Source organism: Macaca mulatta, chromosome 11 (assembly GCF_049350105.2).
Source record: "Macaca mulatta isolate MMU2019108-1 chromosome 11, T2T-MMU8v2.0, whole genome shotgun sequence".
Classification (NCBI taxonomy): domain Eukaryota; kingdom Metazoa; phylum Chordata; class Mammalia; order Primates; family Cercopithecidae; genus Macaca; species Macaca mulatta.
In genome coordinates, this window is record NC_133416.1 from 50,713,276 (window position 1) to 50,731,962 (window position 18,687).

Here is an 18,687-nt window from a genome sequence, read left to right on the forward strand (position 1 = left end):
CCAATGAAGACTGAGAGCATGGGGACATGACCAAAAAGAGAGAGGAAAAACAAAGGAGAAACACACAGGGCAATAAACAGCCATTTTTATATGGACATCATATTTTATAACATTATTTATTTTTAATATATCCTGAAAATGCAGAATGGTTAAGAATAATGAGGAATCTTGCCTTCAGCCTCTTCCTCTATTTTATCTGACTCCATATAGGGTATTGCTCCCCAACTTTTTCCCCTCACATGAAGAAAATGATAATTGTGTCACTCTAAAGGAGACTGGAGAGGATTAGGGGTATTAGTTGGGAAAAATGATTACCTTTCTTTACATAATTATAAGAAAAACAAAATACAACTACTAGGGAAGATATTAAGTATAGAATTTGTATAAAATTTCTAAATAAAGTATTTTTGAAATTTTAACGAGACATTCGAGCTTGCTTTTCTGACCATAATACTTTAATAGTGGGTTTTGTGTGTGAAATGGCTACATACACTTCTTGCTTAAACTTAGGATTAAAAGAATAACAGGCAAAGTGTTTGTGAGCGTGCCTAGCAAATAGTAAATGCTATTTAACTGCATATAAAATGTTGTGGAAAATTTTAAAGTCTTCTTTTAGAGTCATTCAAAGTTCACAGGAGTCGAAATGTCCTCCAGGTTCATCCATGTGGTGGCAAATGACAGAATTTCCTTTTTTTAAAAGGCTTAATAGTATTCCATTGTGTATATGTACCACCTTTTCTTTATCCATTCATCTGCTGATGGACACATAGGTTGGTTCCATATTGTGAATACTGCTGCAATAAACATGGGAGTGCAAAGATCTCTTCAACATACTTATTTCATTTCCTTCGGATATATGCCCAGTAGTAAGATTGTTGAATCATATGGTAGTTCTATTTTTGATTTTTTGAGTAGTCTCTATACTATTTTCTATAATGACTGTACTAATCTACATTCCCACCAACAATGTACAAGGATTCCCTTTTCTCCACATCCTTGCTAAGATTTGTTATCTTTCGTCTTTTTTTATAATAGCCATTCTAACAGATGTGAGATGACAGTCACTGTGGTTTTGATTTGCATTTCCTTAATGATTAGCAATGTTGAGGATTTTTTCAAATACTTATTGGTTATTTATATGTCTTTCTTTGAGAAATGTCTATTCAGGTCCTTTGTCCATTTTTTAATCAAGTTTTGTTTTTGTTTTTGTTGTTTTTTTTTTTTTTTTGCTATTACTTTTGGATATTAACCCCTTACGGTATGTATGGTTTACAAATTATTTTCTCCCATTCTGTAGGTTGTGTCTTCATTCTATTGATGGTTTCCTTTGTTGTGTTCATGGTAATCACCATGGGTTTCCTCATAGACTACCTCCCTAGTACATTTAAAATGCAAGTTCATTGGCTGGGCACGGTAGCTCATACCTGTAATCCCAGCACGTTGGGAGGCTGAGGGGGGTGGATGAAGAAGTCAAGAGATCAAGACCACCCTGGCCAACATGGTAAAACCTCGTCTCTACTAAAAATACAAAAATTAGCTGGGCATGGTGGCACACACTTGTAGTCCCAGCTACTCGGCAGGCTGAGGCAGGAGAATTGCTTGAACCCGGGAGGCAGAGGTTGCAGTGAGCCGAGATTGTGCCACTGCACTCCAGCCTGGCGACAGAGTGAGACTCCATCTCAAGAAAAAAAAAAAAAAAAAAAAAAAAAAAAAATATATATATATATATATATATATATATGCAAGTTCAATATATGTGTTCATGTGTGTGCATCCGCATGTGTGTGTTCCCCAAACCCCAAATACAGCAAAGCAAAGAGAAAACAGGGCAGCTTTTAAAAATGAACCTGTTTCAACAGAGCTGAAAGGATTATTAACAGATTTAGATTTAGCAGTTTCCTCAAACCAAAGGATGTTTTATATTTATTCTTGCATTCTAAAAAATTTATGACACATAACAATATAAAAGTCCTTAAAATTTATTGAAAGTGTAAGTAATATTTTTAAAACATATACTCATGTAACCAAATTCAGGCCAGAAGATAGTCTGAGAATGGAAATTTACATTCCAAACTCACACTGAAATAGAGATGCAAAAATCCTAAACAAAATATTAACAAATAATATGATTGATCTCAGAAACAGTATTGAGTAAAAGAAGGAAGACACAAAAACACAGACATGTACAATTCCATTCACGTAAAATTCAAAGTCAGACAAAACTGTATATTTTTTAAGAATTAATACATGGGTGGTAAAGCTATAAAGAAAAGTAAGAAAAGTATTATAAAAGTTGAAATAAAACTAACCTTGAAGTTGAGGACTTGTGATTAAAGAGGTGTTCATGGAGGATTTCTTGGATGCAAAAGCTGTCTTCTATCTTTGAGGTCTGTGGTCTCATAACGTAAGAAACAGGTGGGGGGACTCTTCCTTATTTTTTCTAATCTCAGGAACAGTTTGTGTAGACTTGAATTATTATTTTTTTGAATGTCTAGTAGAACCAACCATTGAACCCATCTGGGCCTGACCTTTCCTATATGGAAAAATTTTAGACTACTGGTTCATTTAATGATTACAGGATTATCGTTATAGTATTCACATAACACAATACTGTTAAATTATATTTTTAAATGAGTTTTCCATTTTATCTAAACTTTCAATAATATTGGCAGAAAATCATTCATAATATTCTGTTATCTTTTTAATTTTTATAGCACCTATAGTGATTTCCTTTATAATTACGATATCCGTTAGTTGTAATTGCATTATTTCCATCAGTCTCACTACAGGTATGTCAGCTCTATTAGTATTTTCAACAAACCAACTTTTGGATTTGCAGATCCTCTCTTTTATTCTGTTTTTTTTTTTTCCATTCATTTCTGTTTTAAGTTATACTTTCCTTCTTTCTTTTGATGTTCTACTTGATGTCATTTTCCTAACTTCTTTAGATGGGTGCATAGCTACATAATGTACAGGCTTCCTTCTTTTCTAGCATAAGCATTTATGAATGTAATCTCCCTCTACATGCTGCTTTAAGTGCATTGCACAAGTTTTGACGTGTAGTATGGTTTAATCATTGACTTAAAAATATTTTCTAATTTCATTATGTCTTACTTGACATATAGATTACTTAGAAGTGTATCTCTTCACCTGTAATCCCAGCACTTTGGGAGGCTGAGGCTGGCAGATCACTTGAGGTCAGGAGTTCGAGACCAGCGTGGCCTACATGGTGAAACCCCATCTCTACTAAAAATACAAAAATTAGCTGGGTGTGGTGGCACATGCCTGTAATCCCAGCTCCTTGGGAGGATGATGCAGGAGGATCACTTGAACCCAGGAGGCAGAGGTTGCAGTGAGCCAAGACTGTGCCACTGGACAGGTGATAGAGTGAGATTCCATCTCAAAAAATAAAAAATAAATAAGTGTATCTCTTAATTTCTGATATATAGATAGTTTCCTGTTATCCTTTTGTTTTTCATTTCTAGTCTAATTGTGTTGTGGCAAAAGAATATACTCATATGGTTTCAGTCATTTGAAATTTTATTGCATATGCTTATAGTCCAGTGCACAGTCAATTTCTACAAATGTTCCATGGATGCTTTAAAAGAATAGAGGTTCTATGGCTGCTAAGTATATTGGTCATTCAGTATATTGTTAAAGCTGCCTTTAAGGTTTTTCTTTTTATTATTGATGTTTTGCATATTCACTATGATGTATCTCAATGTAGTTTTTTATTTTATACTGCTTGGGATTCACTGAACTTCTTAAATCTGTACTTTACTGTCTTATTAGTTCCAGATAATTATCCATGTTTTCTCTTTCTCTAGTTTCCTAAGTGCATTCTATGTGTCCTCATCTATAAAATGAAAATAACAGTACTCATCCCACATGTAAGTACTTGTTGATAAAATATAAAATGCTTAATACACAGTACTCAATGATTGACAGCTATTGTCATTACAGCACTTAAAATGAATTTTCCCCAACTTTCCTTAATGTCATAAAGTTTTAGAAATATGCAGATAAATTCAGAGATAAGCAGAAATTACATAATCACTAGCTAGGCAAAGTGGAAAATTGAAGCACTCTCCATTAGAAATCAGTAGAGCAAAGTGGTTATCATCATGGCCCTAAAACCAAAAAGGGCCAGGTTAAACTCTCTTTACAACCTGGAGGAAGCTACTTAACTTCTTCAAGCCCTAGAATCTTCATTTGTTAAATGACAATAGTTATCATACCTGACAGCTTGTTCTAAATTTTAAATGAAATTCTATAATGCATTTAATATTTCAATAAAAGGCAAAGATGTAACTATTACAAAAGAAAGAGCATTATAATGATACCCAATTTTAATATTCTAAACTCTCTACGAGGGGAAAGAACTATTTTAGAACTTTCTTGAGATGAGTATTTACCAAATAAATTTGCTAAGGTATGTTTGCAGTATTCACTCAGCATTTTTAACCCTGTTATATGTCAGGCACTGATAGGTGCCAGAGGTATAAAGATCAATGCTCCTGAATAATTCACAGTAGATGATCCAGATATTTAATCAAATAAGTACAATATAATGTGAGCAATGAGATGGTAGAGAACTATACAAAAGGCTATGAGAACACAGATTTCACAGAAAAGACATTTAATATAAGCAGAGATGTTCCAGCCAATGGGAAGGGGAGGTTAAGGTGTATAACATGGGAACATCTGCTATACAGGCTGAGCATCTCTAATCTGAAAATTCAAAACCCAAAATCCTCCAAAATCCAAAACTTTTTGCGTACTGACGTGATGCCACAAATGGAAAATTCCACATCTGACTTCATATGATACGTCACAGTCAAAATGTAGGTGCACAACACGTAGTCTATTCAGTGCTCCCAAAGGAAAAATAAATTACCTTCAGGCTATGTGTATAAGGTATACATGAAACATAAATGAATTTTGTTTAGACTTGAGTTCCAACTCTAAGAGTATCTCATTATACATGTACAAATATTCCAAAATCCAAACATATCTGAAATCTGAAACTTTTAGTCCCAAACATTTTAGATAAGGGGTATTCAACCTGTATTTGTGAAACAGCTGTAACAAAGGGTATGTACTATGTAGTGACAGATGCCACTTGAAGATTTGGGGCCATACTTGCAGGTCTAAATGTGCTATGTTGAGGGGTTTGGACTGTTACTACATAGATACTGGGAAGCTTCTGAAATGTTCTATGGCCCCAAAACAATGACAGGATCACATTTCTACTTTTTGGAGAATAATTGGCAATAGTAAACAAGATGGACTGACTACAGTGAAAAACGAAGGCCAGCCAATTAGAACATTATTATAATAATCAAAATAAAGAAAAGATAAAAAATAGTCATCAAATGTTTTCAATGCATTGGGAGAATGCTCTTCCAACTTAGAATAACTGCTTCCCAGATTTGCTATAGCCTCCTAAATGCGAAAATTACATTATTATTTACATAGAATAAAAATGTATTAGATTCCTTTGAGATATTTTACAGAAAAATAAATTAATTTCCTTTTGAAAATTACATGCAAAAAAATTCATTCTATTATAACCTATCGTTCATTTTATTATAAGGGAATTATAAAAGTTATAGAAAAAATATCCATCTTCCCTTTTTAGAAAAGAACACTAGTCCTTTTCGTTCCCCTGCCACAGAGGAGGCATTGGAAACAATGATCAGCTCAGATTAAAACCCTATTGTACTAAAAAACTCAGAATCCTGACTTAACTAGTCTAAGGAAATACCAGTAAGGCTTATTACAAAAGGGAGCCTTGGTATAAAAGCATAAAGAATTGAGTTCTAACCCCCTCCACTCTTCACCCTATCCTGTTGCCCAAACACCCTTAGTTAAGGAGTGATCAGCTCTTTGATCTCTTCTCTTTTAAAATAACCAAATAGCTCTTGTTTTGACTCCATGGCTAAACTCCATCCTTGCAACAGGAGTTTTATTTCTACATTGGTAGTTGAGTTTCTAACAAAAAAGACAATGTAATGTATCTTATATTTTGTAATATGTTCTAAAGACTAAATTTAAATAATTTCATGGCTATCCTGACTTCTTTCCATAGTAAAATTTTTCTTTTGTAAGAGGCGGCCTGTGTACACAGGCAGAGTAAATTAACTCCTGCCTCAAAGTTGCTGAGAAAATGAATTGCTTAAGAAGATTAGAGTCATTTTCTTTACTTAGAGGTATTCTTGACAACCCACACTGAAATTACACAAGATTAACTCCATTAACACCATTTCCCATTCTTTAAACTAGTAGCTTTTTAGAAAGCAGCATTTAGACTGAATAGTTCAAAGCATATTTTAAGAGGAGATCTCAAGATGCTTAGAAATGCTAAATAAGTATCACTTAAGGATTTAGAATGGAGTGCTGAGAGGTCAAGTAACATATTGGTCATACAGTGAGCTGTAAGTGAAATGAAAAGATGCTGCTTGATTTTCTCTTTGCCATTTAGTCTGCATATTCCATTTGTAAGTGGCATTTCAAATCAAATGAAAACTTAAGGAATATAACACTGTTAATCCCTCAAACACATGGATATTATTTATTTTTGTCTTTCCCATAGCATTTTATAGAGTACCTTTCACTTATTCAAATATTTGTTGGTTATTATGCCATATATTTGACATTATTTTGTGGCCTATTAAATACATATAAATCAGAGGGCTTAGAAAAACAGATTAAAACAGTACTATAAGACAGAATCTTTCTGAAATTAGAAAGCAAAATCTATTAACACAGGCCCAAAACTTTAAACTAGTTATCCTAGCTGCCATTGGTGCCATTAAAATGTACAATGCATAAAAATCTCTCTCTCTCAAAATGTTGTCATGAGCCACCAAAACCATTCTGAACAAATGCAATCATAACCCGTTAATTCCCTTAAAATTTCCCTCTTTGATATTTAAGTAGTCTTCAATGTTTTTAACTGCAAAATAATACACTATATACTCATGTTTGAAATTCAAACATCAAAAGTAAATGGAAGAAAAAAGTCCTATTTTCCTACCTCCCCATATCTTCCTCCAACCTCTTTTCCTACTCTTACATTAATGTAAAAAAACTTTGCATTAAATTATATAGAGTTTCATTTTCTTTCTGTTCTCTTAAAGATTGCTCCCAGATAGAAAATGTTAAGGAACATTGACCTAGACAGCTCTTAAAGATCCCAATTTGAATGAACTACTGAATCCCCAGATTTCGAAATAGTTGTTTCTACTACTACAAAAAAAACCTCTAAAAATATGAATTGTAATTACTTTATGCTAAGACTAAGTCAGATCAGACCTCAATGGAAAGTCACTAACCATTTTATTATAAAAATTTTATCAGGGAGCATAGTAAAGTAATACTAGCTATAATAATACTAGCTGAAATTTACTGAGAATTTGCTAGGCACCAGACACTGTTCCTAGTGTTTCGTAAGATTTTCTAAAATCAAATCTCTATCAGTAAAATCTTAAGATATAGCATGTGATCATCAATGCCTCTGCTCATAATGTCTTAAATGTGTACATATTTCATAATTTTGTTTGATGCAACACTATCCTGGACTGAAAAATGATAACTAACAGTACTTCAAGTCTAAGAATTCTACAACAGAGTCAGTGGGTTACTAAAGTCACATATTAAAACAGTTGTAGAGCCCATCTCTGATTTCAGGGATTCTCAACTGTACCGGTATATTTCCCATACTCTAATCATTCAGGTATTGGTATCATAATTACTGCTGTGTCTATACTATTATTTATTTAATACCTTTAAATTGATTCTACCTCTTTAAAATTAAATTGGGACATGGATGAAGCTGGAAACCATCATTCTCAGCAAACTATCGCAAGGACAAAAAAACAAACACTGCATGTTCTCACTCATAGGTAGGAACTAAACAATGAGAACACTTGGACACAGGAAGGAGAACATCACACACCGGGGCCTGTCGTGGGGTTGGGGAGGGGGGAGGGATAGCATCAGGAGATATATCTAATGTAAGTGATGAGTTAATGGGTGCAGCACACCAACATGGCACATGTATACATATGTAACAAACCTGCACATTGTGAACATGTACCCTAGAACTTAAAGTATAATAATAATAAAAAAAGAAATGAAATCACACATCTAAAAATAAAATAAAATAAAATAAATACAAAAATAAATAAAATTAAATTTAGTTTTAAAGGAAACATAATACCATCACATAAACAGGAAGCCAGAACTGATTGCCATAAATAAAAGGGAAAATAAATTCAATAAAACAATGCAATCCTATTAAATTCTAGCTACATATTATATTGTTGCCTGCTGATGTTTCTGAGCCTGAAGCCTGCATAGCTGGCTAGAAAGGTAAATTAGCAAATGTTGATATATGTAAATAGTATCAAGCAGCTTTCTCCTTCCTTAAACAGAATGATTGATGCAAAGACTGAAAATGAATTGCGAAAGAACAAGTTTCTCACTATGCTTTTTCAATGATATTTGTGCCAGGTACCATCTAAAACACCTCCTATGATCTACAATGATTTTACATATTATTATGATACAAATCCCAAAATATTTTGGGAAAACTCCAAAATGATTTGGGGATTTCCTGAAGGGATCCCTTTTACTTTATATTTTGGTCTCAGAATCTCAAAAGGTATCTTGTCTCTGCCAAGACATGGCCCAATATGCCTATTAAATCAATGGCAAGTAATATCAAGTTGGTAGAAATGGAAGTTATATTTTAATTTTTAGTTTTTTTTTTTATGAGATGGAGTCTTGCTCTGTCACCCAGGCTGGGCAATCTCGGCTCACTGTAACCTCCGCCTCCCAGGTTAAAGCGATTCTCCAGCCTCAGCCTCCCAAGTAGCCCAGCTAATTTTTGTATTTTTAGTAGAGACAGGGTTTCAGCATCTTGGCCAGGATGGTCTTGAACTCCTGACCTTGTGATCCACTCATCTTGGCCTTACAGGCGTAAGCCACCACGCCCAGCCTAAATGGAAGTTATTATCCAAAAACTTGTTCTCAGAAGGCAAATGTTAGGTAGATGAAAACAGTACTGATTTAGGAAGTATAATCACACTCACCCCACATGCTATTTTGTTTGACCTTGATTAGGTTAGTAAACTATTCAGGTATGTTTCCAATTTGCAAAATAAGTGAAGATAATACCTCCACACAGGGTGGGAATATGGATTAAAATGTGAGATACTGACATAATAGATACTCAGAAAATGTTAGTTAAATCAAAAGTTACATGACTTTCAGTTTTTTACAACTCACAAAAAAATCAAGGTGTTTTAATCTTAATATTAATAAAAAGACCTCAATTTGTTTCACCTAACCGACTCCCAGGCACTACTGCTAGCTCAAACAACCTTGGCAATTAAAACTAATTCAAAAATAACAAAGCTGGAGGCATCACACTACCTGATGTCAAACTATTCTACAAGGCTATAGTAACCAAAATAGCATAGTACTGGTACAAAAACAGACACATAGACCAATGGATCAGGTTAGAGAACCCAGAAATAAAGCCACACACCTACAGCTACCTGGTTTTTGTTAAAGTCAACAATAACAAGCAATGGGGAAAGGACTCCCTATTTAATAAATGGTGCTGGGACAACTGGTTAACCACATCCTGAGGATTGAAACTGGACCCCTTCCTTTTACCATATACAAAAATCAACTCAAGATGGGTTAACAACTCAAATGTAAAACCTAAAACTATAAAAACCCTAGAAGAAAACCTAGGAAATACCATTCTGGACATAAGACCTAACAAAGATATCATTACAAAGACTCCAAAAGCAATTGGAACAAAGCCAATAATTGACAAGTGACATGCTGGCTCAAGTCTGTAATCCTAGCACTTTGGGAGGCCGAGGTGGGTAGATCACGTGAGGTCAAGAGTTTGAGACCAACCTGGTCAACACGGTGAAACCCCGTCTCTAATAAAAATACAAAAATTAAGCAGGTATGGTGGCGGCCACCTGTAACCCCAGCTACTCGAGAGGCTGGGGCAGGAGAAAGGCTTGAACCTGGGAGGCAGAGGTTGCAATGAGCAACTGCAATCCAGCCTGGGTGACAGAAGGAAACTCCATCTAAAAAAAAAAAAAAAATTGACAAGTGGGACCTAATCAAACTAAATAGCTTCTGCACAGCCAAAGAAACTACCAACAGAGTAAACTGACAGTCTACAGAATGGGAGAGAATATTTTCAAAGTATGCATGAACAAAGGTCTGATATCCAGAATCTAGAAAGAACTTAACAAGCAAAAAATAGCCCATTAAAAAAAGAAGAAAGGACATGAACAGATACTTCTCAAAAGAAGATATCCATGGGCCAAAAGCATATGAAAAAATGCTGAACATCACTAATCATTAGGGGAATGCAAATCAAAACCACAAGGAGATACCATCTCACACCAGTCAGAATGGCTGTTATTAAAAAGTCAAAAAATAACAGATGTTGGGGAGGCTGCAGAGAAAAGGGAATGCTATACACTGCTGGTGGGCATATAAATTAGTTCAGCCTCTGTGTAAAGCAGTTAGAAGATTTCTCAAAGAACTTAAAGCAGAAATACCATTCGACCCAGCAATTCCATTATTGGTTATATACCCAAAGGAATATGAATTGCTTTACCATAAAGTCCATGCACACATGTGTTCATTACAGCAATACTGACAATAGCAAAGACATGGAACCAACCTAGATGCCCATCAACAGTGGACTAGATAAAGAAAATATAGTACATATATATCAGACAATACTACACAGTCATACAAAAGAACAAAATTATGTCTTTACAGCAACATGGATGTAGCTGGAGGCCACTATTCTAAGCAAATTAACGCAGGAACAGAAAACCAAATACCAAATGTTCTTACTTCTAAGTGGGAGCTGAACTTTGAGTACACGTGGACTCTAAGAAGGCAACAACAGGCACCAGGGCCTACTTGAGGGTGGAGGGTGGGAGAAAGATGAGGATAGAAAAACAATGTATCAGGTATTACGCTCATTATCTGGGTGATGAAATAATTTGTATGCTGAACCCCCACAAAATGCAATTTACTCATGTAACAAACCTGCATATGTACCCCCAAACCTAAAATAAAAGTTGGAAGAAACAATAAAAATGAAGCAAAACTTTGGAAATGGGGTTATAGAAGGTCAGCAAAAGGTGGGTTTGAGATGTTTGGGTAGGTTAAGTGGGTATTTTGAAGATATGGCTTCTCCTTTGGCATGTTTAATAGTGATGCTTAATGGACATCTTTGCAGTTTAACATGACACTTTAAAAATAAATTATCTCCTAATAATGATGTGAAGAAAAAAAAAACCTAATCCAAAGATCATGCCTATGAAGGTCTGAAATGCCCCAGCAAAACTGCAAAAACCTAAGTGACTAGTGATCAGCTGGTCCAAAGCATACTATTAATAATAAAAGTCCTTAAACAAAAAAAAATTTAACATGGCAAGTCTTATTGGCATATAAAATAATATTCCACATGAATGATATCTCAATACATTTTATGGTGATGAAATAAACTTAGTGATCCTTTATACACAGCTGAAATATTTACTAAATAAATAAATAAGTCTAAAATTATAGTGCCATCTGCAGGCAAAGAAAGTAGAATCAATGATGCATTTTCATGCTTTCACATTTTCTGACTGCTGTTCAAAACTTAAAAACTAGGATTTAATAATGTATATAACTCATTTTATGATTGCATTTATAGGACATAATTTATCATATAAAATAAAACATTTTTTCTAAATTTTTTTACTACTTAATAGAGCATCACTTCATTCTCAATATAATATTAAAATGATGGCAGTAATCCAAAGAAAATCAATGGTACTACAATATCCAATTTTTGTGTGTTGAGAATTATTTATTGCCAAAAAATATAACAAAAAAAAACTTTTTAGTATTTAAAAAAATCCAAATACCCCATCATCTTAACAGGAAGGCATTTTTATTTATTTGTTTTTCTCTTCCAAACTTGCATCTGCAGACACTTATTTAACAATAACTAAATGCCAGGCACTTTTTAAAGCTGCTTTACTTATATTAACTTAGAAAATTCTCACAGTAAGCCTATGAGGTAGGCAATGTTAACATGCCCATTTTACAGATGTTGAAACTGAAGCACATGAGTTTAAATAACTTTCCCAAGGCTGCAGTGCTATACGTGGCAGTGCCAGGGTTCAAACTGGGTAAGTTTGCCTCCAATATCTGTGCTTTTCATCACTATGCTAACATGTCTCTTATTTGTGAAAGATGAATTCAGAGTATTATTGCAGTTGCAATATATGTGTTCTACTTTTGGGGACAACATTTTCTCATGAAACTAAATTGTTCATTGCTTTTTTAAATAACTACATATTTTACCATCAAGTTGATACATATCATTTTACTTACTTTAGTTATGTAATGATGGACTGTGAAAACTGTTTTTAGTGTCTTTATTTGTATATAAAAATATTGCAATAAGCAAATTTTGCATTGCATATAGCTTCTCTTCCTTCTTTTGGATTTTATTTCCTTATGCTAACATTTCCCAAAATGGTTAAACTGGCTTAAGTATATAAAGTATCACATTACTGATATATAATGCTCCATACTGCTGTTTTAATTTCATCATGATATCTTACCAACAATGAAAGAAATGCTCAGATATTCCCAAATCAATACATGTCTACATGCCAGTCATTCCTCCCCCACCCCACCCCTGTATTTAACTGATATAAAATGGTTAAGGATGATTTATAATGTGGGATAGCTAAATCAACAAAAATTAAAATTTTCAAATGGGCACAATGTTTTATTCCTCCAGCAACAGAAAATGTGGAGATAATCCTATTATTTGTCACTTATGAAGCTGGCATTGTCTTGATTCTATCAGTAACCCACACACAAAAAAATCAACAACATACTCAAAGTCACCGGTAAGTGTCAGAGCCAGAATCTAAGCATAAATCTGCCTGACTCTAACACCTGTTTTAGATAATATGAAAAAAAATTACAAATGGTCAAGAGGATCAGCATATGCCAAGATATAAAAATTGGATGAGAAATTTTATTTCAGTCTTCATCAAAGATTATGTCTCACAAAGAGGTAATAACTACTCTGGGGTACCTATCACATACAGAGGGATGATAGTTCCCTTGTATATTGTTCTGATCAATAATTTCAAAAATAGGAAAGGAGGACAATAATAATTAGCAAAATGCTTCATCTATGTTTCTGTCCAACATTTGCTTCACTGCAACCTAATTTCACCAAGGTTCTAAGCAAGGAGCTGGAGGATATGAACATTCACAACTTTTTTTCTTAAATGTTTTCTTGCAGTATTATATATATTCCTAATGGTTCAAAAGATTGTAACTTTATGACACAGAATAAAGGTCACTGAAACATATAATAGAAAAAAAAACCCCGGCTTTGGGGTCACATGGACCTTAAATTTAGACCCTGACACTTACATGTCCTCTATAAAATTATAGTATCAAATCCTAACTTCTCAGGATGCTGTGAAAATTAAAAGAGATAACAATTATGAAGCTCCTAACACATGGGAGGTGCTTAAGACATTTTAGTTCCCTTTCCTTCAAAGAGTGACACATATACGGTTATACCAAGCGTATCAGTTTAAAACGTCATGCTTCATTATTTCCTTCAGACAAACGGTAGCATAGCATGAAGCATCAAGATCAAAAGAGATCAAAAGAGACAAAGCTGTTTCATCAATGTGGGAACCTTTCATTTTGACATCAATGTCATGATCTTCCATTAGTTGGTATGAGAGATTACGGGGATGTTTCAAAATCTGTCTATAGCATCCTGGTACATTCAGTTTCAGAGTAGGTACTTTAAACCTACATGTCTGTAGTCCATCTCTGCTAAGTATGTCATGGTACCACTGCCCTACCTTGTTCTTTGGATACTGAATATTGTATCCAAGTATTGGAAGAACCACCTGTGAAACAAAAGACGGAAAAAATATGAAAATAGCCTTCAAAAAGATACATGATCATATTTTTAATGTACTTTTATGACTGGGACCCGGATTTGTAAAAACAGTCTCAGAATATAAACATCACAATCAGCCTAAAACATACTTTAAATAATATGCTATGATATTTTTATGCTGCCAAAGAAAATAGCTAACTAAAATCAAGGACTCACAATAACTAAGGTAACCAACTCAAATCAGATATTATTAGACAATTCACTATTCAAGAAGTTTAGGTACACTTAATTAGCTGATATCGACTTAATCTCTATAGAATAAAGCATGTACTGTCTGTAACATGAAGAGTAACCTCTACTGCTCAATCACATTACCAGTATTTTGGTGGGCAATCTTAAATTTTCTTATTTCTTCCAAAACAAGAAAGCAAACACATAGCAACGCATTCAATGTTTATTTTCTTAGCTGCTTGTGAGTAAACATTGCATTTTGTGGGGTATTCTTCCTTTGCTGGTGTCTTCTAGACAGTTTTCTTGAATAATACCAAAAGGTAGTCAAGAAAAGGAAGAAGGTAAAAAATTCAAATATACACAATATGAATCAATCTGAAATTCACTATGCTAAGTGAAAGATGCCAGACACAAAAGGTCATATACTGTAGTATTCCATTTATATGACATTATTTCAAAGGCAAAACCATAGTGACAGAAAACCGACCAGGGGTTGCCCAGGGTGAAGGATGGGAATGGGCACAGGAAAATTTGGAAAGGGGAGGAAACTGTTCTTTATGATTGATGTTTGTGGCGGCCACACAGTCCTACATTTATCAAAAATATGTTGATCAAAGCCTATACAATTATAAACTACGTGAATTTAATTGTATATAAATTATACCTTAATTTAAAAGTTGTTAAAAAAAAAAAGAGGAGGGGAACTAGTCAACATTTTGCTTTTTGGGGACAACATCTACACTTAGGTCTAAGTGATACTAATTTTTAAGCAAATTTACCTGATGTATTGCATACATATTAGCTGATCCCTCCTCTTCAGTTACCAGGTGAACCTAGTTTTAAAAAGCATGAAAATATGAACGATTTCCACATGTTCCAAATTTCCTCCACTTTCAATTTTCCCTAACTCTATTACATATAAATCAGTTCCTACACTGAATATACATAGACCCAAACAAGATCTTATCATAATTTGTTTCTGGAGGTGTAGAACACATAAAAATTAGAATGATTCTTCCTGCTTTAACCACTAATCACTGACGTTGGATAACATGGAGAAAGGTGGACTGCTGAAAACTTTGAGGCAATACTTTCACCAGCAATCTTTTTCTAAATCACAAAGTTTTTCTTTGTTAGGCTGAATCAAAAATCCGCTTCTATAATATCAACCCACTGCCCACCCCCACTTATCTCTGTCCCCCGAAAATATAATACTCTCTACAGAACTGATGTTTCTCTGGCTGGATGTGGTAGCTCACATCTGCAATTCAGTGCTTTGGGAGGACTGCTTGAGGCCAAGAGTTTGAGACCAGCATGGAAAACATAGGGAGAGCCTGTCTCTATTTAAAAAAAATTTTTTTTAATTAGCCAGGTGTGGTGGCACATGCCTGTAGTGCCAGCTACATAGGAGACTCAGGCAGGAGGATCGCTTGAGCCCAGGAGTTCAAGACTGCAGTGAAACACGATGGTGCCACTGCACTCCAGTCTGGGTGACAGAGCAAGACTCTGTCTTTAAAATAAAATTGAAAAAAAAAAATTTAAAGAAGTGGTATTTCTCAGCATTTGTTTCATAGAATGGTAACAATTGCCACATACAAGAGGAAAAAAAGGTGCAGGATAGATTAACTCTATGAAATGTTGCTCTAGGATATCACAGAATAAGTAGTTTGCTTTCTCTTATATATGAAAGCTCAAACAGAAAGGCATCTATCCTCCCTCCACAAGGTTTCACAGCATTCTCATATGTATTCATCACACGGTACAGTGTCTAGAGCCCCTCTAAATCTACCTGCTTTCCCCTCAACTCTCCCTCATCTTATCAATAATGTCACACCTTTTTTGTTTATAATTTGGGGGTTTTTTTTGTTTATTGGTAACTAACCTCTTTCAATTACTGCACTCAGAAACAGACAGAAAGCTCCAGATGTGATCTGATCAAACTACAAGAGACATACTACATGGAATTATGATCTCTCTTGCATTATCATTTCTAGCCTTTTCTCTTTCACAGAGTCATAAGTGTACCTACATACTGTGATTTAAGTAATTTATGAAAACATTGAATAAACATGGTCAAGGTATAAAACACCATGCTTTGTCTTTAGAGAATTCCCTCCAGGCTGATATCCAACAATTCATGAGCAAACGTGTTTTCCTTGTATGGCTGCTCCCCAACTACAAATTCACCTAACTCACAAATTGTCTAACTCACATTTCTCCATCTTGCCCATACACACACACAAAAAGAAGTTACCAAGTGATTTGAAATGTAGCTACACCTGTTAGTCTAGTAATCCTATCAAAAGAAGGAATCAGATTAGTTTTCTATAATTTTTCATTGTAGATGCACATTACATGCCCCATATACCATTTATTAAGAATTGTATTCTTTTTCCTTTTCATATTTTATATTTTGGGACTCTAAGTCCTGCCTTTTCTTTCCTCAGTGCTAATAAAATAAGTGATCGATTTTAAAATATATAGAAACATTGTTTTTGCTGTTCATAAAAGGAAATTCTGCAAAATATGTATGAGAAAATGTTTTCTCTTCTCCTACAGCTCCAACAAGAAAGCAGCTAAAATGCCAGTCACAAAACTATCCTTGTAAATGTTATTCTGAATGAAGAAGTCTTATAAAACTCATGCATTTCAAAAATTGTTGCTATATCTTGTGAAAGTAATCTTTAACTTCCAAAAATCTGATTTAGAAATGGATGACTTACTAATTAGTGTGCTTTCCAATATTTAAATGGATACGTTATCTGGGAGGTGTTAAGAAATGATAACGATTTTTTGTTATTTATCAAAAGGGGATCGTTGGCACATCTCTTCTCCCCCACATGAGGTAAAATAAAACTTATAATGCTGCTAGGTTTCTTTTCACACAGAGTTTGAGTCTGTATCTCAACTAAATTACCATTCTTAGCAACATATGCTGCCTCCTAGTGACCATTTTCTTATTTCTTTCCTATTAGGTTGGAGCAAAAGTAATTGCAGTTTTTGCCTATTCATCCATTTAATGAAACAGTGAAGCAGACAGCTGATGTTCTGGCTTATGCAATCTTTACTTCCTCTTTTCAAGTAGTAGCACTCTCGTTTTCCAAGGGACCTCTCCCAGGTGTCAGATGTGGGTTAGGGTCCCAGGAAGGAGTCCCAGGAATGCAGGTTTAGTCAATCACATACTGCAGTTCACACTTTCTGGTTTGGTTCTGTACATATGATCCAGGCCAGGCCATTCCTAGCCACTGAGACTCAATTACACAGCTTTTGTTGGCACTGTTGGGAAAGAAAAATCATTCTTCTGCAGAGAAGCAAGTCTAGAGTGGTGACAAATGAGTCTAGAGTGGTTAATAACCATCTTGCCACCAAAGGTGTAAGCTAGACTGGGAATGGATCTAACACAGAGAAAAGCAGAGCTGAATGATCAAAAAAAAGGCAATCGTTTAGGACACTTAAGTCCCAAATACAGCTGTGCCTGAATCAATCATGGGCTTTCAGTTACAAGGGCCAATAAATTCTCGTGTTTCTTTAAATTACTGTAGGTTTGAGGAGGCTTTCTATTACTTAAAACCAAAAAACCTCAATTAATACGTCAAGAATTCTGACACTAATTTAGATAATGTTTCCTTTATGTAGAGTTCAGAGTCTGTTTTACCTCTATGTTTGAAAAACTGGACCATGTTCTAGTTCTCACTACAGACTACTTCTCTATACTCCATGATTTTTCTAGTAGAGACCAAACTGGGCTAGGAGTTAGGCAGCTGGGTCTTTTTAATTCCTCTCCAATCTGGGACCCAATTTTCATTCTATAAAATGGTGTGGGGAAAAGAAAGAGAGATCAGACTGTTACTGTGTCTATATAGAAAGAAGTAGACATTAGAGACTCCATTTTGTTCTGTATTTGAGATGCTGTTAATCTGTAACCCTACCCCCAACCTTGTCCTTGCAAGAGATGTGCTGAGGTGACTCAAAGTTTAAGGGATTTTGGGCTGTGCAGGGTGTGCTTTGTTAAACAAGTGCCTGAAGGCAGTATGCTTGTGAAAAGTCATCACCATTCTCTTAACCTCAAGTACCCAGGGACACATACACTGCAGAAGGTCACAGGGACCTCTGCCTAGGAAAGCTAGGTATTGTCCAAGGTTTCTCCCCATGTGATAGTCTGAAATACGGCCTCGTGGGAAGGGAAAGACCTTATCATTCCCCAGCCTGACACCCATGAAGGGTCTGTGCTGAGGACGATTAGTAATAGAGGAAAGAAGGCCTCTTGGCAGTTGAGATAGAGAAAAGCATCTGTCTCCTGCCCATCCCTGGGCAACGGAACATCTTGGTGTAAAACCCCATTGTATGTTCTATTTACTGAGAAAGGAGAAAACCGCCTTAGGGCTGAAGGTGGGACGTGCTAGTGGCAATGCTGCTCTTTATGCACTAAACAGGTTTATGGAGATGTTTGCATATGCATA

The 18,687-nt window shown here is 34.9% G+C and overlaps 1 protein-coding gene across 4 annotated transcripts in view; it reads right to left on the reverse strand.

Annotated features, from left to right (window-relative positions):
• Positions 1-1,963: 1,963 nt before the first annotated feature.
• PUS7L (pseudouridine synthase 7 like) overlaps positions 1,964-18,687 on the reverse strand; it is a 40,238-nt gene continuing 23,514 nt past the window's right edge. For 3 of the 4 annotated variants that reach the window (XM_015151516.3, XM_015151515.3, XM_077953188.1), the window contains 2 exons: positions 15,007-15,060; positions 11,982-14,003 (listed from right to left, as the gene is read on the reverse strand). In XM_015151516.3, coding sequence (XP_015007002.3) covers positions 13,671-14,003; positions 15,007-15,060 — 387 coding nt within the window. In that variant the 3' untranslated portion in view covers positions 11,982-13,670. Of the gene's footprint in view, positions 2,534-11,981; positions 14,004-15,006; positions 15,061-18,687 lie in introns of those variants that run through there. The other variant, XM_015151517.3, reaches the window with a different exon arrangement.